Consider the following 27,619-nt stretch of genomic DNA (forward strand, 5'->3'; position numbering starts at 1 on the left):
AAATCTAGCATTTTCAAAAGCTGTCCTTGGTGCTCTCTGAGCTTGGTTGTTTTGTTGGAGATGTTTCATAACCCAACAAGGTAACGCCATCAGAGCTACAAGGCAGTGGGGTTTGCTCTTATTCTGGGTGAGATCATCCAAGGGCATGGGGTGAGGTATCATCAGTACGCTGATGATACCCAGCTTTACATCTCCACCCCATGTCCAATCAACGAAGCAGTGGAAGTGATGTGCCGGTGTCTGGAGGCTGTTGGGGCCTGGATGGGTGTCAACAGACTCAAACTCAACCCTGATAAGACAGAGTGGCTGTGGGTTTTGCCACCCAAGGACAATCCCACCTGTCCGTCCTTCACCCTGGGGGGGGGGAATTATTGACCCCCTCGGAGAGGGTCCACAAGTTGGGCGTCCTCCTCGATCCACAGCTCACATTAGAGAACCATCTTTCAGCTGTGGCGAGGGGGGCGTTTGCCCAGGTTCACCTGGTGCACCAGTTGCGGCCCTATTTGGACCGGGACTCACTGCTCACAGTCACTCATGCCCTCATCTCCTCGAGGTTTGACTACTGTAACGCTCTCTACATGGGGCTACCTTTGAAAAGTGTTCGGAAACTTCAGATTGTGCAGAATGCAGCTGCGAGAGCTATCATGGGCTTTCCTAAATACACCCATGTTACACCAACACTCCGCAGTCTGCATTGGTTGCCAATCAATTTCCGGTCACAATTCAAAGTGTTGGTTATGACCTTTAAAGCCCTTCATGGCATCGGACCAGAATATCTCCAGGACCGCCTTCTGCCGCACGAATCCCAGCGACCGATTAGGTCCCACAGAGTGGGCCTTCTCCGGGTCCCGTCAACTAAACAATGTCGGTTGGCGGGCCCCAGGGGAAGAGCCTTCTCTGTGGCGGCCCCGACTCTCTGGAACCAGCTCCCCCCAGAGATTAGAACTGCCCCTACCCTCCTTGCCTTTCGTAAACTCCTTAAAACCCACCTTTGTCGTCAGGCATGGGGGAACTGAGATATCTCCCCCGGGCCTATTCAATTTATGTATAGTATGTTTGTATGTATGTCTGCTTAATAATGGGTTTTTTTAAATATTTTAAATTGTAAATTATTAGATTTGTCATGAACTGTTTTATTGTGTTGTGAGCCGCCCGGAATCTACAGAAAGGGGCGGCATAAAAATCTAATTAATAATAATAATAATAATAATAATAATAATAATAATAATAATAATAAATTAGTGACTTACTCTGTCATTTCACCAGCAATCAACAACCAGATAAGCAGAGATTAACAAGAAGGTTAATACATTTTACAGCAATCTCTAAGTGGTTTTACAAACTCATCATATTGCCCACAACAATCTAGATCCTCATTTTACCGAAGTCGGAAGGATGGAAAGCTGAGTCAACCTTGAGCCAGTTGGGATCAAACTGCTGGCAGTGGGCAGAGCTAATCTCCAATAGCAATAGACTTATATTATTATTATTATTATTATTATTATTATTATTATTATTATTTATTGGATTTGTATGCCACCCCTCTCCGCAGACTCGGGGCGGCTAACAACAATGGTAAAACAACATATAACAATCCAATTTGATAAAACAACTAAAAACTCTTATTATAAAAAACCAAACATACACACAAACATACCATGGATAACTTGTAATGGCCTAGGGGGAAAGAATAACTTAACTCCCCCATGCCTGGCGACAAAGGTGGGTCTTAAGAAGTTTGCGAAAGACAAGGAGGGTGGGGGCCGTTCTTATCTCTGGGAGGAGCTGATTCCAGAGGGCCAGGGCCGCCACAGAGAAGGCTCTTCCCCTGGGGCCCGCCAAACGACATTGTTTGGTCGACGGGACCCGGAGAAGGCCAACTCTGTGGGACCTTATCGGCCGCTGGGATTCGTGCGGTAGAAGGCGGTCCCGGATGTATTCTGGCCCAATGCTATGTAGGGCTTTAAAGGTCATTACCAACACTTTGAATTGTGACCGGAAACCGATCGGTAGCCAGTGCAGGCTGCGGAGTGTTGGAGAAACGTGGGTGAATCTAGGAAGCCCCACGATGGCTCTCGCGGCCGCATTCTGCACGATCTGAAGTTTACGAACACTTTTCAAATGTAGCCCCATGTAGAGAGCATTACAGTAGTCAAATCTCAAGGTGATGAGGGCATGAGTGACTGTGAGCAGTGTATATATACTGCTTGACAGTGCTTTGCAGCCCTCTCTAAGCGGTTTACAGAGTCATCCTATTGCCCCCAAACAATCCGGGTCCTCATTTTACCCACCTCGGGAGGAGGGAAGGCTGAGTTAACCCCGAGCCTGGTGAGATTTGAACTGCCAAATTGCAGTCAGCCGGCAGTCAGCAGAAGTCGCCTGCAATACTGCATTCTAGCCACTGTGCCACCTTGGCTCTTAACATTTGGCAAGCTGTCGGCTCCTTGATTTAAGATCGAACGCAGCCGCCTTGTTTAAAGGGAAAAAGAAAGCAAGAAAACCACACGCAGATGAAATGAATCATTTACAGAAACATCTGAACCCTGGCTAAGTGGCCTTTCCTCTTGACTTGACTGCAAGACCAGCAGTTTTCGCGGACACCCACGATGAATCGCCCGACTGCCTTGCCAAATTGAGACAGAAGCCTCCTGCTTCCCCCCCCCCCCCCCCGCCTCACCCCGTTCGGCCACTTACTTTGGCTTCGGTCTCCCCGCGGTGTAACGTGTACAAATGATGGACGGCGCTTTGAGAGGACGACCAAGGGTGGGTGAGGATTTGGAAGATGTGGAAATCGTGGCCCAGGGTGTCTGCTGTCACCAGGAGCATGCCTGAAAGGAAAGAAAGGAAAACAGAGTAAGGTGGACACGTGGGGGGGAAAAAGCACATTGTGGGCCCTGTTGTTGTGCAGTGGGGGCTCCAGCAATGTATGGTTCAGTGGCTTCTCCCCGACGTCTGGAAAAAAAAGGATCATGAACCGAATGCTACTTTTAATCTAGAATAGAATAGAATACAATAGAGGAATGGAGTGGAATTGGAATTAGGAGTAGAAACAGAATATCCTACGAAAATAGACTAACAATCCTGGGTCTAGAAAGCTTAGAACTATGACACCTAAAACACGATTTAAGTATTGCCCACAAGATCATATGCTGCAACGTCCTGCCTGTCAATGACTACTTCAGCTTCAACCGCAACAACACAAGAGCACATAACAGATTCAAACTTAATATTAACCGCTCCAAATTTGACTGTAAAAAATATGACTTTAACAATCGAGTTGTTGAAGCGTGGAACTCATTACCAGACTCAGTAGTGTCAACCCCCAACATTTCTCCCTTAGACTCTTCACATTTGACCTCTCCAGGTTCCTAAGAGGCCAATAAGGGGCGTACATAAGTGCACTGGAGTGCCTTTCGTCCCCTGTCCAATTGTCTCTCCTGATCTCATATATCATATATATTTTCTTCCTTTCATATATCCTCTTCTCTATTTTATATTTTTCTTTATATATATTACCTCATGCCTATTCTCTTCTATGTATTGTGTATTGGACAAAATGAATGAATGGATGGATGGATGGATGGATGGATGGATGGATGAATGAATGAATGAATGAATGAATGAATGAATGAATGAATGAATAAATAAATAAATAAATAAATTAGGAATAGAGTAGAGGAGTGGAGTGGAATTAGGAATGGAACGGAACGGAACAGAGGAGTAGAATGGATTAAAATTAGAATTAAAAGTCTCAACATTTCCCCCTCATCTGTCTTCCCCATTGACTTTGCTTGTCAGAAGGTCACAAAAGGGATCACATAAACACATGCCAGTTGCCACATGTTTAAACACTGATCATGTGACCATGGGGATTGTGACATGCATTTGAGTGTGAAAAAGTTGTAAATCACTTTTTTCAGTGCTCCTGTAATTAGTGTTGGGTGAGCCCGACAAAGTTCGGGTTCGGCGGGTTCAGACGAACTTGCTTTCGGAGTTCGGGTAGGTTCGCCGAACCCCAACCCCAACCCCGCTGGCCGGGCGGGAGGTGAAGCACTGGGGGGAGGCAGCGATGGGCTACGAGCCAGAACGTTAAATTGCGCTTGCCGCTGTGGCTCATAGGTTCTTGCAGCAGAGCCTGCCTCCCGAGCCCTCTTGCTGGGCAGGAGGTGAAGCGCTGGAGGAAGAGGGTGTCAGGCTCCATCAAACGGGCGATGGCCGGGAGCCACCGAAAATCCCTGCCCCTAGTTCTTTCTCATTTTGGCGGCTCCCGGCCATCGCCCGCTTGATGGAGCCTGACCTCCCCCCCCAGCGCTTTGCCTCCTGCCGGGCAAGAGGGCTCAACAGGCAGGTTCTGCTGGGCTGGCTTTTGAGGATCCTGGCGGGCAGCTTCAAGCGGGAGATGGCCGGGAGCCTCCCCCTCCCACCCACCGCCTGCTTGAAGCTGCCGGCCGGGATCCTGAATAGCCGGCCGGAAGAACCTGCCTCCCCACCCCTCTGGTCCAGCGGGAAGCAAAGCGCTGGGGGGGAGGTCACGCTCCAGGTCTGGAGTCGTCCCTCCTGCCCCCCTTCCAAGCCAAGTTGGCGGCTTGAACCTCAGAGCCCTCCCCGCCCCCCTGCGGTGTTTGAGCAACTACCGAACCTGAACACGGACTTCTGGAAAAGTCTGGGTTCGGCTTTGGTATTCCGAACCCCGCAAAGTTCGGCACAGACCCGTATTATGCAGGTCCGGTTCGCCCAACACTACCTGTAATCCATCTCTAAAAGAATGGTTGTAAGCCAAGGTGGGTTTCAGCAGGTTCTGACCAATTCTGGAGAACCGGTAGTGGAAATTATGAGTAGTTCATAGAACTGGTAAATACCACCCAAGAACCGTTAGTAAAAAAAAAAAATTCAAATCCCACCATTGCCTAAGTCAAGGTTGTATATATAGTATCCTTAGGAGAACTTTCCCCAGCTTATAAGGTAATAATGGAGGGAATAACCAAGAAAAAAAGGTCTTTGTTTGCAAACCAGGAGCTACAAAGTGCCTATTGCTATTATCTACTGCAACTTGCTCAAAGGAGAAGCCGTTCCCTTCATCTCATTTATGATGTATATTTACTCAGAAGTTAAGAGCCATTATGTTAAATGAGCTTCTCTCCAGTAAGAGAATGGGGGGGGGGGGGACAGGAGGGGAAAAAAACCCTAATAAAGCTGATTTAAAGCTTGCAGGCCTAACTTCTTTTGTGAAGGGAATGAAGTGGGAGTACAAGAGGAGAAATAGCACACCCATTAGACTTTTACAAAATGTGAAAGCTGCAAACACAGAAAGCTTTGTAGATGAGTTATTGGCCCGAGTCCTGTACAGCTCTATGCTGCAGCCAAGAATGACTTTTTTAAAAATAAAAATTAAAAAAGTCCACTGCTTGGAAGCACATCTCCAGGCTACCTGAGCAAGGACAGCTGGATGTCTTCAGATGAATTTGGACTTTAAGCTCCACTCAAAATAGCCACAGCCATGGAAGCCAAGTGGTTTTTTTTTAAGTAAATCTAAGAATTTCTCAATAACATCAATCATGATAGGCAAGTTAGTCAGAGAAACGCTGCACAACAGGGCCTGCTAGGGAAGTTTGGAGATTTCGTGTTATTTAGTCAAAAGAATAACAGAATAACAGAGCTGGAAGGGACCTTGGAGGTCTTCTAGTCCAACCTCCTGCTTAGGCAGGAAAGGCCTCCACCATTTCAAACAAATCGCTGTTCTATCTCTTCTTAAAAACTTCCAGTGTTGGAGCAGCTACAATTTCTGGAGGCAAGTTGTTCCACTGTTTCGGGTTCGGGTTCAGGAGAACACCGAGAAGCCTCCCCGGCTGTTTTAAAAGGTGACAGCTGGGCGGCGGCGCCCAGCGGAGTGCCATTTTGCAATCTGCGGTGAGTTCGTAAGCTGGAAAAAGTTCGTAACAAGAGGCAAAAAATTTCTGAACCTAGGGTTCGTATCTCGAGATGTTCGTATCACGAGGGGTTCGTATCACGAGGTACCACTGTATTTTACTATGAGTATCTCCTCTATAACCTTCATCATGTATTTTACTATGTGTATATAGATATATACCCACTAAAACCCTCACTGTGTATTGGACAAATAAATAAATAAATAAATAAATAAAATAAAAATAACCAAGGACAGGACCAAGATTTAAGGAGAAATTTCCTGACAATAGAACAATAATCTTCCAAAGTTGTGGGTGCTGCTTTAAAAATGAAACTGGACAACCATTTGTCTGAAATGGTTGCGAGGAGGGTTGGACTAGAAGTCCTCGAAGGTCCCTTCCAATTCTATAATTCTATGTTCGATAATCTATGTGTCTATTACCCGCCCTCTTCAAAATTCCCAGTTCTTAGAATCATCTTGTGTAAAGTGCAGGCTTTTCTTGATGGGCCAGGCCATGAGTCTGCGGAGAGGGGAGGCAGACAAATCCAATAAATAATAATAATAATAATAATAATAATAATAATAATAATAATAATGAAAGAAAGCGCAAGCTTGAAGCAGACGCCTTGTAAATGGTCGACGGTAGAGATGTTATGCATTGAGCTAGCCCAGGAATAATTCTCACACAGTACCCACACACCGGTACAACCAGTTAATGAAGTATGTTCTTTCATTACTGCCAACGGGTTTTGGTGAATCTGCCAAGACGTGCTTCTTCTTTTTACTCGTTGGTAAACCACAGGAAGTTTGTCCGGGCATCACTTTCCATTTGCAAAGTGCTTCACGCTGGGATGTGGCAGGAGGTTTAAAAACTGCACCCACTCCAGGGCAGCCGTGCTGGGATGCCACCCACTAGGCGGACGTTTGAGTTCTTCAAATTTTATTTTATTTTATTTTTTAAAGGGGCACAAGGGTAGTTTGTTAGGATAAAGATTTGGAAGAGAGGACATTCAAAGTCCCTTCAAAACATTGCTAGGATGGAATTAAAAATAGGGGGCGATTTCTAGCCAGACAAATTTCAGAACGCCTGACAATTCCAAACACACTTTGCAGCAAACAAATATTTAAGGTTGAATACCAATATCAAACATTTCCCAAAGGTCCTTTTTTTCTTTCTCATTCTCATAGTGTAGAGATAGTCTTTGACTTATGACCACAACTGAGCTCAAAGTTAGTGAGAGAGTTGTTAAGTGAGTTATGAGCCTCTCCGAGTCTGCGGAGAGGGGCGGCAAATGAATGAATGAAAGAATGAATGAATGAATGAATGAATGAATGAATGAAAGGGTCTGTTCTGGGTCCTATTGTTTTTAATATGTTTGTGAGTGACATAGGGGAAGGTTTGGTAGGGAAGGTTTGCCTATTTGCCGATGACTCTAAAGTGTGCAATAGGGTTGATATTCCTCGAGGGATCTGTAATATGGTAAATGATTTAGCTTTACTAGATAAATGGTCAAAGCAATGGAAACTGCAGTTTAATGTTTCCAAATGTAAAATAATGCACTTGGGGGAAAGGAATCCTCAATCTGAGTATTGCATTGGCAGTTATGTGTTAACAAAAACTTCAGAAGAGAAGGATTTAGGGGTAGTGATTTCTGACAGTCTCAAAATGGGTGAGCAGTGTGGTCGGGCGGTAGGAAAAGCAAGTAGGATGCTTGGCTGCATAGCTAGAGGTATAACAAGCAGGAAGAGGGAGATTGTGATTCCCCTTATATAGAGCGCTGATGAGACCACATTTGGAATACTGTGTTCAGTTCTGGAGACCTCACCTACAAAAAGATAGTGATAAAATTGAACGGGTCCAAAGACAGGCTATAAGAATGGTGGAAGGTCTTAAGCATGAAACGTATCAGGAAAGACTTAATGAACTCAATCTGTATAGTCTGGAGGACAGAAGGAAAAGGGGGGACATGATCAAAACATTTAAATATGTTAAAGGGTTAAATAAGGTTCAGGAGGGAAGTATTTTTAATAGGAAAGTGAACACAAGAACAAGGGGACACAATCTGAAGTTAGTTGGGGGAAAGATCAAAGGCAACATGAGAAAATATTATTTTACTGAAAGAGTAGTAGATCCTTGGAACAAACTTCCAGCAGACGTGGTTGGTAAATCCACAGTAACTGAATTTAAACATGCCTGGGATAAACATATATCTTGACCTCTCAGCGGCTTTCGATACCATTGACCATGGTATCCTTCTGCACCGACTAGAGGGGTTGGGAGTGGGAGGCACTGTTCTTCAGTGGTTCTCCTCATACCTCTCTGGTCGGTCGCAGTCGGTGTTAGTAGGGGATCAGAGGTCGACCTCTAGGTCTCTCCCTTGTGGGGTGCCTCAGGGGTCGGTCCTCTCCCCCCTGCTATTTAATATCTACATGAAACCGCTAGGTGAGATCATCCAAGGGCATGGGGTGAGGTATCATCAATACGCCGATGATACCCAGTTATACATCTCCACCCCATGTCCAGCCAACGAAGCAGTGGAAGTGATGGGCCGGTGCCTGGAGGATGTTAGGGCCTGGATGAGTGTCAACAAGCTCAAACTCAACCCAGACAAGACGGAGTGGCTGTGGATCTTACCTCCCAAGGACAACTCCATCTGTCCGTCCATTACCCTGGGGGGAGAATCACTGGCCCCCTCAGAGAAGGTTCGCAACTTGGGCGTCCTCCTCGATCCACAGCTCACATTAGAGAAACATCTTTCAGCTGTGGCGAGGGGGACGTTTGCCCAGGTTCGCCTGGTGCACCAGTTGCGACCCTACTTGGACCGGGAGTCACTGCTCACGGTCACTCATGCCCTCATCACCTCGAGGCTTGACTACTGTAACGCTCTCTACATGGGGCTACCTTTGAAAAATGTTCGGAAACTTCAGATCGTGCAGAATGCAGCTGCGAGAGCAATCATGGGCTTTCCCAAATATGCCCATGTCACACCAACACTCCGCAATCTGCATTGGTTGCCGATCAGTTTCCGGTCACAATTCAAAGTGTTGGTTATGACCTACAGTGAACCCTCGATCATTGCGAGGGTTCCGTTCCAGGACCCCACGCGATGATCGATTTTTAGCGAAGTAGCGGTGCGGAAGTAAAAACACCATCTGCGCGTGCGCAGATGGTGTTTTTGCTTCCACTGCCGCCCGCCCTTCGCCCGCCCACCCCGTTGCTCGCGCCCCGCCCACCCCGTTGCTCGCGCTGTTGCTGGGGCCGCTTCCCAGCTGGGGAGCCAAGCTAGGGAGTCCCCACCGTGCGCGCGTTGCTGGGGAAAGCGCGCGCGCTTGGGGACATCGCAGCTCCGCTCCCCAGCTGGGAAGCGGAGCTAGGGAGTCCCCAAGCGCGCGCGCTTTCCCCAGCAACGCGCGGCGCGGTGGGGACTCCCTAGCTCGGCTCCCCAGCTGGGGAGCCGAGCTGCGATGTCCCCAAGCGCGCGCGCTTTCCCCAGCAACGCGCGCGCAGTGGGGACTCCCTAGCTCGGCTCCCTAGCTGGGGAGCGGAGCTGCGATGTCCCCAAGCGCGCGCGCTTTCCCCAGCAACGCGCGCGCGGTGGGGACTCCCTAGCTCCGCTTCCCAGCTGGGGAGCGGAGCTGCGATGTCCCCAAGCGCGCGCGCTTTCCCCAGCAACGCGCGCGCGGTGGGGACTCCCTAGCTCGGCTCCCCAGCTGGGGAGCGGAGCTGCGATGTCCCCAAGCGCGCTGGCACCGCCCGCCCCGCCCACGCTGTTGCTGGGGCCGCTTCCCAGCTGGGGAGCCGAGCTGGGGTGTCCCCGCGCGTGCCGCCCCGCCCGCCCACGCCGTTGCTCGCGCCGCCGCTGGGGTCTTACGGGGGCAAGAGGGGGAAGACCCAGGGAAGCCTCTGCCCGGCGGGGAAACTCCACCATCTACGCATGCGTGGAAGGGCACGCATGCGCAGATGGTGGAGTTTACTTCCGGGTTGAAAACTCGCGAAATAGCCCTTTCGCGATCCTTGAGGACGCGAAACTCGAGGGTTCACTGTATAAAGCCCTTCATGGCACCGGACCAGATTACCTCAGGGACCGCCTTCTGCTGCACGAATCCCAGCGACCAGTTAGGTCCCACAGAGTGGATCTTCTCCGGGTCCCGTCAACTAAGCAATGTCGCCTGGCGGGACCCAGGGGAAGAGCCTTCTCTGTGGCGGCCCCGGCCCTCTGGAACCAACTCCCCCCAGAGATTAGAACTGCCCCCACCCTCCTTGCCTTTCGTAAACAACTTAAAACCCACCTCTGCCGCCAGGCATGGGGGAATTGAGATCCTCTTTCCCCCTAGGCCTTTATAATTCTATGCATGGTATGTATGTATGTATGTTTGGTTTTTATATTAATTGATTTTTAATCATCAATACCAAATTACTATTGTACACTGTTTTATTGTCGCTGTTAGCCGCCCCGAGTCTCTGGAGAGGGGCGGCATACAAATCCAATAAATAAATAAATAAATAAATATCCATTGTAAGATAAAATACAGAAAATAGTATAAGGGCAGACTAGATGGACCATGAGGTCTTTTTCTGCCGTCAGTCTTCTATGTTTCTATGTTTCTATGAATGAATGAATGAATGAATTAATTAATTAATTAATTAATTAATGAATAATGAATAAATGAATTAAGTGAGTTTTGTCCCATTTTATGACCTTCCTTACCACATTTTTAGCTGAACCGCTGCCGTTGTTAAGTCAGTAACACAGCTGTTAAGTGAATCTGACTTCCCTGTTGACTCTGCTTGTCACAAGGCCACAAAAGAGGATGATATGATCCCTGGAGACACCGCAATCGTCATAAGTATGAGTCGGTGTGCAAGCATCTGAAATTTTGATCACGTGACTATGGGGATGCTGCAATGGTCATAAGTGTGAAAAATGGTCATGAGTCACTTTTTTTAGTGCTGCTGTTAACTTCAGTTACTAAACAAATGGTTGTAAGAATAGAATGGAATGGAATGGAGTGGAGTGGAGTGGAGTGGAGTGGAGTGGAGTGGAGTGGAGTGGAGTGGAGTGGAGTGGAGTGGAGTAGAGTAGAGTAGAGTAGAGTAGAGTAGAGTAGAATAGAATAGAATAGAATTCTTTTTTGGCCAAGTGTAATTGGACACACAATGAATTTGTCTTGGTGCCTATGCTCTCAGTGAACATAATGCAGCCACGAGAGCCATCGTGGGGCTTCCTAGATTCGCCCACGTTTCTGCAATACTCCGTGGCCTGCACTGGCTGCCAATCGGTTTACGGTCACAATTCAAAGTGTTGGTAATGACCTTTAAAGCCCTACATGGCATTGGGCCAGAATACATCCGGAACCGCCTTCTACCGCACAAATCCCAGCGGCCGATAAGGTCCCACAGAGTTGGCCTTCTCCGGGTCCCGTCGACCAAACAATGTCGTTTGGCGGGCCCCGGGGGAAGAGCCTTCTCTGTGGCGGCCCCGGCCCTCTGGAATCAACTCCCCCCAGAGATTAGAACGGCCCCCACCCTCGTCTTTCGCAAACTACTCAAGACCCACCTTTGTCGCCAGGCATGGGGGAGTTAAGATATTCCTTCCCCTAGGCCATTACAAGTTATGCATTGTATGTTTGGTTTTTATAATTAGGGTTTTTAGTTGTTTGATTAAATTGGATTGTTACATGTTGTTTTTACCATTGTTGTTAGCCGCCCCGAGTCTGCGGAGGGGGGCGGCATACAAATCCAATTAATAATAATAATAATAATAATAATAATAATAATAATAATAATATAAGAAAAAGATACATTTGTCAAGAATCAGGAGATAAAAAACACTTAATGATTGTCACAGGGTACAAATAAGTAACCAGGACACAATCAATATTAATATAAATCATAAGGATACAAGCAACAAATTACAGCCATACAGTCATAAGTGGGAAGAGATGGGTGATATAGGAAAATTGAGAAGACTAACAGTAATAGTAATGCAGCCTAAGTGAATGCTTTGACAGTGGTTAGGGAATTATTTGTTTAGCAGAATGATGGCATTTAGGGAAAAACTTTCCTTGTGTCTTGTGCAGTGCTGTATAAGGACGTTTTGAGGGTAGGAATTGAAACTGCTTATGTCCAGGATGCGAGGGGTCAGTCAATATTTTCCCAGCCCTCTTTTTGACTCGTGCAGTACACAGGTCCTCAATGGAAGGCAGGTTGGTAGCCATTGTGTTTTTTCTGCAGTTCTGATTCTCCTCCGAAGTCTGTGTCAGCCTTGTTGGGTTGCAGAACCAAACCAGACAGTTATAGAGGTGCAGATCAGCATGGCTTTACTGAAGGCAAATCATGTCAGACTAATCTCATTGATTTCTTTGACTATGTCACAAAGGTGTTGGATCAAGGTGGTGCCGTGGATATTGCCTACCTGGACTTTAGCAAAGCCTTTGATACGGTTCCACATAAAGAGCTGATAGATAAATTAGTGAAGATTGGACTTAATCCCTGGATAGTTCAGTGGATTTCAAGCTGGCTGAAGCATAGACATCAGAGAGTTATTGTTAATGGCGAGTATTCTGAGCAGAGACAGGTTACAAGCGGTGTGCCACAAGGGTCTGTTCTGGGTCCTATTCTTTTTAATATGTTTGTGAGTGACATAGGGGAAGGTCTGGTAGGGAAGGTTTGCCTATTTGCCGATGACTCTAAAGTGTGCAATAGGGTTGATATTCCTCGAGGGATCTGTAATATGGTAAATGATTTAGCTTTACTAGATAAATGGTCAAAGCAATGGAAACTGCAGTTTAATGTTTCCAAATGTAAAATAATGCACTTGGGGAAAAGGAATCCTCAATCTGAGTATTGCATTGGCAGTTCTGTGTTAGCAAAAACTTCAGAAGAGAAGGATTTAGGGGTAGTGATTTCTGACAGTCTCAAAATGGGTGAGCAGTGTGGTCGGGCGGTAGGAAAAGCAAGTAGGATGCTTGGCTGCATAGCTAGAGGTATAACAAGCAGGAAGAGGGAGATTATGATCCCCTTATATAGAGCGCTGGTGAGTCCACATTTGGAGTACTGTGTTCAGTTCTGGAGGCCTCACCTACAAAAAGATATTGACAAAATTGAACGGGTCCAAAGACAGGCTACAAGAATGGTGAAAGGTCTTAAGTATAAAACGTATCAGGAAAGACTTAATGAACTCAATCTGTATAGTCTGGAAGACAGAAGGAAAAGGGGGGACATGATCGAAACATTTAAATATGTTAAAGGGTTAAATAGGGTTCAGGAGGGAAGTGTTTTTAATAGGAAAGTGAATACAAGAACAAGGGGACACAATCTGAAGTTAGTTGGGGGAAAGATCAAAGGCAACATGAGAAAATATTATTTGACTGAAAGAGTAGTAGATCCTTGGAACAAATTTCCAGCAGACGTGGTTGGTAAATCCACAGTAACTGAATTTAAACATGCCTGGGATAAACATATATCCATTGTAAGATAAAATACAGGAAATAGTATAAGGGCAGACTAGATGGACCATGAGGTCTTTTTCTGCCATCAGTCTTCTATGTTTCTATGTTTCAGATGACAGACTCAATGATGCCTCTGTAGAACTGGATCAGCAGCTCCTTGGGCAGTTTGAGCTTCCCAAATTGGCGCAGAAAGAACATTCTTTGTTGTGCTTTTTTGATGTTAGATGACCATTTTAAGTCTTGAGATATGATAGAACCTAGAAATTTGAAGGTCTCTACTGTTGATACTGTGTAGTCTAGTATTGTTGTAAGAGGTGGAAATGTGGGCAGGTTTCTCCTAAAGTCTACCACCATTTCTATGGCTTTGAGTGTGTTCAGTTCCAGATTGTTCTGAAAAAGGCACCTTTGGGCAAAACCATGACCTGGACGACAGGGAATCTCCATAGACATAGAAACTCTTCTTTCCTAACCTCGATGTTTTCCTGGCATGTTAAACTTAGCACTGGGAAAAGCCTCCCTGTGTGTTTTTATTTGTTATGCCATTCAGAGTTAGTGTCAATTTAGGCAGCTTGATAAATTTAAATGATTGATTAAAAACAAAAATCAAAAGGAAGCTGCCATCGGTCAGTAGCAATGCTGAAGGTAATGGACCAATGTCTAACTCACTGGGGTTGAAGTTGATGTTGAAGGCTACTATGAGGAAGAAACTGACAGACAGGATCTAACTCAACAGCGCGCTTAGCCAAAATAAATGTGAATGTAAGCAACAAATGTTGGAAGTGCAAAAAAGAGGTAGGAACATACTACCACATTTGGTGGCGATGTACGGAAGCAAAAAAAATTTGGACCCAAATTCAGACATGGATGGAAGAAATATTGGATTATAAACTTGAGATGAAACCAGAAATGTACTTATTAGGAATAATTAGAGGCAAACATAGTAAAGAAAATTATTACTTAATAAATCACATACTCACAGCTGCAAGATTAGCATTTGCACAAGTATGGAAGCAAGAAAAGACCCCAAACGAAGAAATGGTGATTTAAAAAATGTCAGACTGTGCCAAATTTAGCAAATTAACATATGAGATACAAAACCAACAAAATAAGGACTATTACAGAGTGTGGGAGAAATTGTACAATTGGGTAGAAATTTTAAAAAATGCATAGTAAATAGAATTGTATAAGATAAACTTTTTATGCATATAGAAAATTGTAAATGTTTAATGTTGTTTGTATGGTGTTTAGATGTTTGTATGTTAAATAAAATCAATAAAAATTATATATATATAAAAAAACAGTGCTGACATTGAGGGGCTAATGGTGTAAATCAGGTGGGGTCCCACTTATTGGCCGCTACCAGTACGCTCTCCTGGGCCGCATGTGCCCAACAGCACAAGATTCGGGTTCTGTGCATGTGCAGCAAGTGAAATCTCACATGAGGATGCTCTCACGCATGAGATTTTGCCTATTTTTGGTGATTTATTTTCCTCCCGCGCATGCGCAGGAGCAAAAAAACGAAGATAATCTGCAAAATCTCACGCGAGAGGCACCTTTGGGAAAAAAGTGTGAAATTTTGCTTGCTGTCCATGTGCAGAAGCCAAATCTCACGTGTGCACATGCATGTACACGTCAAGGGTGCAGAGATGCGTGCACATCTCCATTTCTAAACAATGTCGCTTGGCGGGACCCAGAGGAAGAGCCTTCTCTGTGGCGGCCCCGACCCTCTGGAACCAACTCCCCCCAGAGATTAGAATTGCCCCCACCCTCCTTGCCTTTCGTAAGCTGCTTAAAACCCACCTCTGCCGCCAGGCATGGGGGAACTAAGATACACTTTCCTCCTAGGCCTTCACAACTTTATGTATGGTATGTTTGTATGTATGATTGGTTTTTATATAATGGGTTTTTAACTGTTTTTTTAGTATTGGATTTTGTTGTACTGTTTTACTGCTGTTGTTAGCCGCCCCGAGTCTGCGGAGAGGGGCGGCATACAAATCCAATAAATAATAATAATAATAATAATAATAATAATAATAATAATAATAATAATTTCTGCTACCAGAGCCCCAATCCCAGCCCTACCGGCTGCAACCCATTACTGGTGTAAATGTCTATGGAGATTTAGTCTCCACCTGTTCACATCCCCATTGTACAACACAGTCCTTCCAGTACAGTGGTACCTCTACCTAGAACGCCTCTAGCTACTGTTCTGCCGGGCTCTCTGGTAGGAGCCTCCCGAAAATTCAAGGATACAAATTTCAGACACATACACATTTTAAAATTCAAAACAATGTTCTTTATCACAAAAGTCAAAATAAACTAAGCACTCTTTTTGTATTGCAAAGAGCACTCGTCCCAAAACAACTGGGTAGTCTGTACAATTTCCCTTAAGCAGTCATTAAGTACTTAGCCAGCAGCTGTGGAGAAACTTCACACCCCTTCTTCTTGCAACTAAGGGAGACACACACACACGCTGCTCTGCTTTGGTTTCAAAGGCGTGAAAAAGCAACAAAGTCCAGCACACAAGATTCCTGACGAAACTGCAACAGATATTCTTCCACAATGGCCAAACCCACATGCTGCTATTTATAGCAGCAGCCCTAATTACTGGAGCCTCACCCAAACACAGGTGGCTTCCCTTATTTCCTGTAATATGTCCTTACTTGGTCTCTTCTACGCATAATTCTGCGCTTGCGTGGGTCCAAAATGTCATCATCTGAAGCTATAGAAGATAAGGAAGATTGACTGCCTTGGCTGTGTGCCAAGCCCCCCTCTGCCGAGTCACTCCCACCTTCTTCTTTGTCAGAGGAAACTAAACTCTGAACTGATTCTGTCGGCAATAACACAGGCCTGTGACGTGTTGAATTTTCCCCTGCATCCAACTCCCCTTTCCCTGGGACAGGAGCTGGGCCAGAGCCAACCACAACAGTTACTAACTTTTCTAGATAAGAACCAGGTCTTCAAGATTTGTTTGCCTCTTCTCAAGAACTATTTTCTACTTAAGAACCCGATCCTCCAAAACTGTAACCGGAAAAGGTAGGGAGAAGCCTCTGTGGGGCCTCTCTAGGAATCTCCTGGGAGGAAACTGTAACCGGAAAAGGTAGGGAGAAGCCTCTGTGGGGCCTCTCTAGGAATCTCCCGGGAGGAAACTGTAACCGGAAAAGGCAGGGAGAAGCCTCTGTGGGGCCTCTCTAGGAATCTCCCGGGAGGAAACTGTAACCGGAAAAGGTATTGAGAAGCCTCTGTGGGGCCTCTCTAGGAATCTCCCGGGAGGAAACTGTAACCGGAAAAGGCAGGGAGAAGCCTCTGTGGGGCCTCTCTAGGAATCTCCCGGGAGGAAACTGTAACCGGAAAAGGTAGGGAGAAGCCTCTGTGGGGCCTCTCTAGGAATCTCCCGGGAGGAAACTGTAACCGGAAAAGGCAGGGAGAAGCCTCTGTGGGGCCTCTCTAGGAATCTCCCGGGAGGAAACTGTAACCGGAAAAGGCAGGGAGAAGCCTCTGTGGGGCCTCTCTAGGAATCTCCCGGGAGGAAACTGTAACCGGAAAAGGCAGGGAGAAGCTTCTGTGGGGCCTCTCTAGGAATCTCCCGGGAGGAAACTGTAACCGGAAAAGGCAGGGAGAAGCCTCTGTGGGGCCTCTCTAGGAATCTCCCGGGAGGAAACTGTAACCGGAAAAGGCAGGGAGAAGCCTCTGTGTGGCCTCTCTAGGAATCTCCTGGGAGGAAACTGTAACCGGAAAAGGCAGGGAGAAGCCTCTGTGCGGCCTCTCTAGGAATCTCCTGGGAGGAAACAGGGCCTCCGCCCTCCCTATGGTTTCCCCAATCGCACACATTATTTGCTTTTACATTGATTCCTATGGGGAAAATTGCTGCTTCTTACAAACTTTTCTACTTAAGAATCCGGTCACGGAACAAATTAAGTTCGTAAGTAGAGGTAGCACTGCAGTTTCAAAAAAGATCTCACAGCCATTTGTATTTTGATTCCCGTGATCTCTAAGAGCATAGATCGGGGTGTCAAACTCAAGGCCCAGGAGCCAGATCCAGCCCATGAGGTGTTTAGATCTGGCCCAAGGGGCCACCCTGGAAACAGTGAAGGACCAGCCCATGGTGCCTCTGCCAGTGAAAATGGAGCTTGGGTGGCCCTCCGGAACTCCTTTTTCACTGGTAGTGTTGCATGAGGCCGCTGCAGCTGAAAACGGAGCTCGGGAACCAATTAACCTGGGTAGAAAACTGTAGGAAAAGTTAAGTGTCGGGTTGACTACAGTTCATAACCAACATGACTCTGTTAATAAATTGGAAGACGGCCAAGTTTTGGATTCTGATTTATTTCTCGGATGCTAGTTGGAACGCTGACAGCTACAACCACACAGTCTGGCTCATTACTGCCCTTATCTTGTTTTGTAAAATCCATCAATTATCTACTTTCCTTTATAATAAACAGTCAGCATTCTCGTGAAGATACAGCCTGTTTGTCTAGCTGTTTTTTCAAAGGCACTTATGTCAAAAGGAAAAATAAAATATTCTGTCTTCTAAAAACCACTGCCTCCTTTGTCCATTTAAAACTTTCTTAAATCACAATCCTGTTAATGTCAAGTACAGTAAATCAGGAGTCACTGCAGTTCAAATGAATAGAACTTTATTGCTTTCTAATACTCTCTACCAAAAAATCTAAAAATCCAGTTGCGGCCCTATTTGGACCTTTAAAGCCCTTCATGGCATCGGACCAGAATACCTCCGAGACCGCCTCCTGCCGCACGAATCCCAGCGACCGATTAGGTCCCACAGAGTGGGCCTTCTCCGGGTCCCATCAACTAAACAGTGTCGTCTGACAGGACCCAGGGGAAGAGCCTTCTCTGTGGCGGCCCCAACCCTCTGGAACCAGCTCCCCCCTGAGATTAGGATTGCCCCCACCCTCCTTGCCTTTCGCAAACTCCTTAAAACCCACCTCTGCCGTCAGGCATGGGGGAACTGAAACATCTCCCCCTCGCCGATGTTGTTTTGGTGTTAGATTGATTGTGTGCTTGTTTTTTTAATATTCTGGGGTTGTTTTTTATGAATTTTTTAGCTTAAAATTGTAATTGGATTGGTGGGTATTGGATTTGTTATTATGTATTGTTTTTACCATTGTTGTGAGCCGCCCCGAGTTTGCGGAGAGGGGCGGCATATAAATCCAATTAATCTAATCTAATCTAATCTAAATGACTAAAAGCCAAAGCAAATTTATTTATTTATTGGATTTGTTTGTTTGTTTGGTTGGTTGGTTGGTTTCTATGCTGCCCTTCTCCTGAAACTCAGGGCGGCTTACAACAAGTAATATACACAAGTAATATATATAAATCTATATAAAATTACAACTAAAATCCCCATAGTTAAAAAAATTGGTGGTAGATAAGACTCAAGGTGAGCTGGGCGTATAGTAGATCTCTTGTGGGAGTGAAAAGACTTGAGACTGATGACTTGTTTGACCCCTTCCGTCCTGGCCACCTCCTACATCCAAGTGTTTTTTGCTTTTAAATCAAAGATGGTCATTCTAATAGGCAAATTTCCTAGTGTTCTTTCCTGCTTGTCGAAAGATCGCTCTTAAACTATAAATTAATTGTATAAAATAATTGGGTCAAATGTCCGTGAAAGCTGCACAGTGGTTTTGAGTGTGATGGTAATCCCTCAGTTCGCAAGCTGCTGAACCCACAGCTGACCACAAGAAACTCAATTCCTCTGGTTTCCTCGCAAGCATAGCTATCTGGAGCCCAAGTGGGCAACCTCCCAATCACTCCTTTTCCAGGGAAAGAAGAGAATTTCATCAGCCGGAACATTTTGCTTAGCTTCCAATCTTCACAATTGGGGCTGTCCCTGCGCACAGACACACTCGCAGGGTCATCCAACCTGCCATAGGTTCTCACTCAAAAGCCTCCTCAATAGGAAATTGTTGGAAAAAAATATAATGTATTTTTGGAGTATAAGACACGCCTTTTTCCTCCCTAAAAGAGGCTAAAAATTTGGGTGCATCTTATACTCCAAATGTAGCTTTTCCGAAGCTTTTTCCCCCCAGCCCTAACTAGGTACTAACAATCTTATTTTATTTATTGGATTTGTATGCCGCCCCTCTCCACAGACTTGGGGCGGCTAACAACAATGATAAAAACATCATGTAGAAATCCAATCAATAAAACAACTAAAAACCCTTATAATAAAACCGAACATACACACAAACATACCATGAATAACTTGTAATGGCCTAGGGGGAAGGAATATCTTAACTCCCCCATGCCTGGCGGCATAAATGAGTCTTGACTAGTTTACGAAAGACAGGGAGGGTGGGGGCAATTCTAATCTCTGGGGGGAGTTGGTTCCAGAGGGCCGGGGCCGCCACAGAGAAGGCTTTTCCCCTGGGTCCCGCCAAGCGGCATTGTTTAGTTGATGGGACCCGGAGAAGACCCACTCTGTGAGACCTAACCGGTCGCTGGGATTCGTGCGGCAGAAGGCAGTCCCTGAGATAATCTGGTCCGGTGCCATGAAGGGCTTTATAGGTCATAACCAACACTTTGAATTGTGACCGGAAACTGATCGGCAACCAATGCAGACTGCGAAGTGTTGGTGTTTTCCTCCCTAAAAGAGGCTAAAAATTTGGGTGTATCTTATACTACGAATGTAGGTTTTCCGAAGCTTTTTTTCCCCAGCCCTAACTAGGTACTAACAATCTTCCCAGCTTGCAGGCTCTTTCATTGTTTCTCTCTGCAAAGAATGTTTTCCAAGCCTTAAGTCTGTGCAGGCTTTTTTTTTTCATTGCTCTATTTGATCCGAATGTTTCTTTTCAGTCCTAATGGGGTGCTAACAATGTCCCTGCTTGAAAGCTCTTTCATTGTTACTCTCTCCGAATAAGAGTTTTATTTGTCAGTCCTAACCAGGGGATAAAATAATGTGGTGAAGCTGACCAGTCTAAGGACGCTAGCTAGATGAATACCTGGTAGGTAGATTTCCCCCCCTATTTCCCTCCCCCAAAACTAAGGTGTGTCTTATACTCCGAAAAATACGGTAGGTATCTTGTACCCATTTATGGCTCTTGCTAGTCTCATTATTTGCTTCATTTCCCATTACTAGGCTGCCTCGAACAAATTAGAGGACCTCATTAGAAGATGAGCCTCATTAGAATATGGGCCTCATTAAGGAAAAAAAGAGCATAGTATTGGTGTAACACAGAAGTCTTCAAACTTGGCAACTAGAAGACCTGTGGACTTCAACTCCCAGAATTCTCATAGTTGGCTGGAGAATTGTGGGAGTTGAAATACACAAGTCTTAAAGTTGCTAAGTTTGGGGACTTCTGGTATAACAGGTTAAGTCATCTATTGAATGACTGCCCCCTTCCTGCTATACGAATCTGAAATCAACTTGGTGTTTCATTCCAGATGCCTCCCTATATTTCAAGAAGAAGGACTGCCTAAGGGACAGGTTTTCGGAGAGGGGCGGCATACGAATCTAATAAATAATAATAATAATAATAATAATAATTATTATTATTATTATTATTATTATTATTATTATTATTATTATTATTTAAAGGCCTATTCACATTTGATATTAAAGCAGTAACAAAGGAGTTGCAAACTGTAGACCTATGAGCTTAGATAACCCCTTAGAGTTATCAATCAGAATAGAGCTGGAAGGGAGCTTGGGAGGTCTCCTAGTCCAGCCCCCTGCCCAAGCCGGAGACCCTATACCAGTGATGGCGAACCTTTTTTTTTTGCTTGAGTGCCAAAATGGCGCACGATTGATAGTATGTACACGTGCCCACTCCCATAGTGCAATGCCCATCCCTCTATGCATGCACATACAACCCTCCCTGCACTCCCCCACCTCCCCCCGCAGGCCTCACTGAACCCTCTGCACTCCCAGTAGGCCCATTGGGCCATTTTTTGCCCTCCTCACACTTCAGGAAGTCTCCCAAACTCTGAAAATGAGGTGGGGGGGGTTGTCTTCCTTTCCTTTTTCTTTTTTTTTTAAAAATGTCTTTATTAAGTGTATACGTTAAAAGAACAGGAAAAAAAGCATGCATGAAAAATACATACTATTTCTCTTGACATAATTATATATATCTGTTCTGCTGGGCTCTCTGGTATGAGTCTCCCGAAAATTCAAGGGTACAAATTTCAGACCCACACACACTTGAAAGTTCAAAAACAATGTTCTTTATCACAAAAATTCAAAAGAAGCAAAGCACCCTTTTTGTATTGCAAAGAGCACTGGTCCCAAAACAACCTGGTAATCTGTACAATCCCCTTAATCAGTCCTTAAGTACTTAGCCAGCAGCTGTGAAGGAACGTCACAGCCCTCCTTTTTCCACGAAGTGAAACACACCCACTTTGCTCTGCTTTGGTTTCAAAGTCGTGAAAAATCAACAAACAGCAAGGCACGGTCCTGAAGAACAACGGCCAGATAATCTTCCACAACGGCCAAGCCAGCACGCTGCTATTTATATCAGCAGCTCTAATTGCTGGAGCTCCACCCAAACACAGGTGGCCTCTCTTATCTCCTGTAATATTTCCTCAATTGGTCTCTTCGATGCATAATTCTGTGCCTGCGTGGGTCTAACACTTCCTCATCCGAATCGACCAATGATAATGGAGATTGGCTTCCTGGGCTGTGTGCCAAGCCCCCCTCTTCCAAGTCACTCCCACCTTCTTCTTCGTCTGAGGAAACTGCACTACCTGACTCTGTCAGCAATAAAACAGGCCTATGACATGTTGATGTTTCCCCTGCACCCACTTCCACATTCCTTGGGGCAGGAGCTGGCGCAGAGCCAACCACAACATATATCACATTAAAAATAGCAGAAAATAAGGAAATAGGGAATAAAGAAAAAAGTCTCCAAATACTCTTCTGACACGGTGATGAAGGGACTCGTCCAAATTCAATCGCATCCATATTTTTTTTTTGTTTTCTTCCCAAAGGAGCATTCGTTCCACCCGAGCCGAGCACATCTGCAATCGGTGCAGATTCTTCCGTGCATCGTGTAAAGAAGTAAGTTGGTAAGAATCGATGAACCGAGTTCTATCTTTTTCGCACAGAAACACATTCGATGCTGTTTGCAAGTAAATCTCCTATTTTTTTACCCTTCAGTCCCCAGAGGAGAGGAAAACTTTCCGTTTGGGAGGCCAAAAGAAAAAAAAGTCCTTTCGTGGATGCAAAAGATGATGCAATCACTTTCCCACCCACTGCCCGAACCCCACTAAATATCCCATTTGATAGAGCCAGACAATCAACTTGATTTAATTTACAGCTTCCCTCTTTGTTGGCTGCATAGCTAGAGGTATAACAAGCAGGAAGAGGGAGATTGTGATCCCGCTGGTGAGACCCCATTTGGAATAATACTGTGTTCAGTTCTGGAGACCTCACCTACAAAAAGATATTGACAAAATTGAACGGGTCCAAAGACGGGCTACAAGAATGGTGGAAGGTCTTAAGCATAAAACGTATCAGGAAAGACTTCATGGACTCAATCTGTATAGTCTGGAGGACAGAAGGGAAAGGGGGGACATGATCAAAACATTTAAATATGCTAAAGGGTTAAATAAGGTCCAGGAGGGAAGTGTTTTTAACAGGAAAGTGAACACAAGAACAAGGGGGCACAATCTGAAGTTAGTTGGGGGAAAGATCAAAGGCAACATGAGAAAATATTATTTTATTGAAAGAGTAGTAGATGCTTAGAACAAACTGCCAGCAGACGTGGTTGGTAAATCCAGTCACTGAATTGAAACATGCCTGGGATAAACCTATATCAATCCTAAGATAAAATACAGGAAATAGTATAAGGGTAGACTAGATGGACCATGAAGTCTTTTTCTGCCGTCAGTCTTCTACGTTTCTATATTTCTCTGTTTGTTTCAGAGGCTGCAAGGTGAGCCGTGTTTAACTTGGGGGGGGATGGAGCGGAAGAAGGTGGAACTCATTACCGGACTCCATAGTGTCATCCCCAAACCCCCAACACTTTACCCTTAGATTATCTACGGTTGACCTATCCAGATTCCTAAGAGGTCAGTAAGGGGCGAGTACAAGTGCACTAGAGTGCCTTCCGTCCCCTGTCCTATTGCTCTCCTATATCTCCTATGCCTTTCTTCTATTCCTATATCTCTTCTTCTATTCTTTCATTGATATGTTCTATTACTATACCTTCTTTTCTATTATTTCTTAGATATATTTTACTATGAGTATCTCCTCTATAACCTTCATCGTGTATTTTACTATGTGTATATAGATATATACCCACTAAAACCCTCATTGTGTATTGGACAAAATAAATAAATAAATAAAGGTGCAGAAAAAGAACTTTACAAGAGAGGGGAAGGGGCTGTCGAAAGGGTACAGATGTCGATTTGTGGCTTTGGGAGCTATTTCTGCAGCATCCGAAGACTAAACCAGACTCCAGGCTGGCCATCAACACAAACCCACACCCTAAACGAGGTGCCAAGCCGCAAGAGGAATTTGCGTCAACTGGGGAATACAACCAAAGGAGAAGAACTTCTAATTATAGGGTCGGGAAAGCGGAAGCCGTGAGTGAGTGATTACCGAGTGGAGGCCCTGCTCTATGTTTACTCCAAGGCTTCCTCTCCCTCTTCTCCTTGATGGATGAGGTTGCCCCCCCCCCCCCCCTGGAAGGGTGGGGATGGAAGTTGCTGATGAGACACAGAGAGGCTTCCAGGGCCGGGCGGGCGGGAGATGGTCTGGCTTCTGTGGCCATGTAGTAACATAAGTCTTTTCAACTAGGCGTCAGTTGGTTAGACCGAAGAAGGCCAAATTAGAGGGTAGGAAATCTCAGCGGGTCCGAAAGGAAAAGAGCAAGAGTGCGGGAGAGAAAACAAAGGAAGCCAAACCCCTGCTCCAAAACAAGCTTCTACGGGACGTCCTATTTATAACACCTCTCTAACTGCCCGGCTGCAGAGGAGCAGAGACCAGCAGGAGGAGAAAAGGCCTCGCCCTGGATTTACAACGCCCCCCCCCCAAGCCCGAGAACGTGGTCATTTGGGAAATAAGTACACAGGCCGCTCTGCTCTTTGGTGGCCACTCGGGGAGAGGAGTCAAGAGTTCAGCGTGTCCCAAGCATTCTGGACAGAGGCATCTCCGAGTGACCCTTTTCCAACTCTGCCTTTTGTATCTTGTCTTTCGTGTACACTGAGAGCCTATGTACATATAAACATAGTGGACTGACGGCAGAAAAAGACCTCATGATCCATCTAGTCTGCCCTTATACTATTTTCTGTATTTTATCTTACAATGGATATATGTTTATCCCAGGCATGTTTAAATTCAGTTACTGTGGATTTATCTACCACGTCTGCTGGAAGTTTGTTCCAAGGATCTACTACTCTTTCAGTGAAATAATATTTTCTCACGTTGCTTTTGATCTTTACCCCAACTAACTTCAGATTGTGTTCCCTTGTTCTTGTGTTCACTTTCCTATTAAAAACACTTCCCTCCTGGACCTTATTTAACCCTTTAACATATTTAAATGTTTCGATCATGTCCCCCCTTTCCTTACTGTCCTCCAAACTATACAGATTGAGTTCATGAAGTCTTTCCTGATACGTTTTATACTTAAGACCTTCCACCATTCTTGTAGCCCGTCTTTGGACCCATTCAATTTTATCAATAGCTTTTTGTAGAACTGAACACAGTATTCCAAATGTGGTCTCACCAGCACTCTATATAGCGGGATCATAATCTCCCTCTTCCTGCTTGTTATACTTCTAGCTATGCAGCCAAGCATCCTACTTGCTTTCGCTACCGCCGGACTGCACTGTTCACCCATCTCTTCTGAAGTTTTTGCTAACACAGAACTGCCAATGCAATACTCAGATTGAGGATTCCTTTTCCCCAAGTGCATTATTTTACATTTGGAAACATTAAACTGCAGTTTCCATTGCTTTGACCATTTATCTAGTAAAGCTAAATCATTTACCATATTACAGACCCCTCCAGGAATATCAGCCCTATTGCACACTTTAGAGCAGAGGTCCCCTACCTTTTTTGCACCAGGGACCGGCTTTAAGCTAGACCAGTTTTCCATGGCCCGGTGGGGGTGGGGGTGGGGCTTTGGTCATATGGGGGTGGGGTTATGGAGGGGTGGAGCTTAGTGACGCAGCCCTCCACACTTCTCCACAGGGCGGGGAGAATCAGGAGGCTCCTTTAGCGGCTGGGGGCTGCCTGGCTTTGTGATTTTGGCTGGGGGGGGAGAAGTAGGACCTTCCTAACTCCCCCCCCCAGCCAAAATCACAAAGCCAGGCAGCCCCCAGCCGCCAAAGGAGCCTCCTGATTCTCCCCGCCCTTCTGTCCCGCTCATTGCCCGTGTCTGGCAGAAGCTGCTGCCCGAGTGCTCTTGGCCGGCGGGATTCAAAGTGCTGGGGTGGGGGGTGTCCCGACAGCCCCCCCACCCCAGTGCTTCGCCTCCCGCTGGGACACCCCCCACCCCAGCACTTTGAATCCCGCCGGCCAAGAGCACTCGGGCAGCAGCTTCTGCCAGACACGGGCACTGAGCGGGACAGAAGGGCGGGGAGAATCAGGAGGCTCCTTTGGCGGCTGGGGGCTGCCTGGCTTTGTGATTTTGGCTGGGGGGGAGTTAGGAAGGTCCTACTTCTCCCCCCCCAGCCAAAAACTCAAAGCCTATCTGCTGCATACGGGCGATGAGTGGGACAGAGCGGCGCGGAAGCCTCTTGCAGCAGCTGCCACAGCCACCGGCTTCCACGCCGCTCGTCCCACCCATCGCCCGTATCCAGCAGAAGCTGCTGCCTGAGTGCTCTTGCCCAGCGGGAGGCAAAGCACTTGGGTGGGGGAGCTGTCGGGACACCCCCCACCCCAGCACTTTGAATCCCGCCGGCCAAGAGCACTCGGGCAGCAGCTTCTGCCAGGATTCAAAGTGCTCCGCCCCCCTCCCAGCCTCCGGGCCGCCGCTCGGCTGTCGTTTTGTAGAGAAGCGAGAAGCGGAGGAAGAGCTGGATGCTGGAGGTGGCGGAGGAAGGTGAATGCGGCCAGGAGGCTGGGAGGGGGGGGCGAAATATGGGAGGAGGAGAGAGGCAGCCTCCACGCGAGCTCTGACCAGGCGCAGGGCCGCGGAGCTAGCTGTCAGCGGCACCGCGGACCGGCTGAAAACCCCCAACGGCCCGGTCCTGGTCCGCGGACCGGTGGTTGGGGACCTCTGCTTTAGAGTCATCGGCAAATAGGCAAACCTTCCCTACCAAACCTTCCCCTATGTCACTCACAAACATATTAAAAATAGGACCCAGAACAGACCCTTGTGGCACACCGCTTGTAACCTGACTCTGCTCAGAATACTCGCCATTAACAATAACTCTCTGATGTCTACGCTTCAGCCAGCTGCAAATCCATTGAACTATCCAGGGATTAAGTCCAATGTACCAGTGACAGACTCCTTGTGTGCCCAATCACGCTTGGCCAATAAAGAATTCTATTCTATTCTGTTCTTTTCTAATTCTTTTCTTTTCTTATTTCATTCCATTCCATTCCTTTTTCTTTTCTTTTTTTTTCCGCTTGTGTTGGGGGGGGGGGCCTGGGGGGGCCTGAGTGATCTGCCATCAAAAACAGGTTCCCAAGCTCCGTTTTCGGCTGCAACAGTTTCCTGCAACCCTCTGCCAGAGAAACGGAGTTCCAGAGCGCTGCCCCGGCCCTCCCAAGCTCTTTTCAGCCCTTTGCTGTTTCTAGGGCAGTCCCGGGGCCGGGTCTAAACACCCCAGGGGCTGGATCTGGCCTCTGGGCCTTCAGTTTGATAAACCTGGTCTAATCCTTGCATGAAAACCTCCAGGAATGGAGCCACCCAAAAGTTCCAGAGGCAAACTGTTCCATTGATTAAGAAACATAGAAACATAGAAGACTGACGGCAGAAAAAGACCTCATGGCCCATCTAGTCTGCCCTTATACTATTTCCTGTATTTTATCTTACAATGGATATAAGTTTATCCCAGGCATGTTTAAATTCAGTTACTGTGGATTTACCAACCACGTCTGAACATAAGAACATAAGAAAAGCCTTGCTGAATTGGGCCAAAACCCATCGAGTCCAGCATTCCGTGGCCCACAGTGACCCACCAATTGTCCATGGGGATCTTGAGCAGAAGGAGAAGGCAGGACCCTCCCTTTCCCTTGACCCCCAACAAATGGTACTCAAGGGAACCCTGCCTGCCTCAACCAACACAGAGGCAGCACATGGACATCCGTTTCAATAACCACTATGATACACTTGGCATCCATGAATCTGT

At 46.2% G+C, this 27,619-nt stretch overlaps 1 protein-coding gene across 1 annotated transcript in view; it reads right to left on the reverse strand.

Annotated features, from left to right (window-relative positions):
• The window catches only part of BCAS3 (BCAS3 microtubule associated cell migration factor), an 845,338-nt gene that overhangs the window by 590,937 nt on the left and 226,782 nt on the right, over positions 1-27,619 (reverse strand). The window contains 1 exon segment of the mRNA XM_070735381.1: positions 2,695-2,828. Within this exon segment, the coding sequence (XP_070591482.1) occupies positions 2,695-2,828 (134 nt within the window).

This window comes from Erythrolamprus reginae, chromosome 1, assembly GCF_031021105.1.
Source record: "Erythrolamprus reginae isolate rEryReg1 chromosome 1, rEryReg1.hap1, whole genome shotgun sequence".
In the NCBI taxonomy this organism is placed as follows: domain Eukaryota; kingdom Metazoa; phylum Chordata; class Lepidosauria; order Squamata; family Dipsadidae; genus Erythrolamprus; species Erythrolamprus reginae.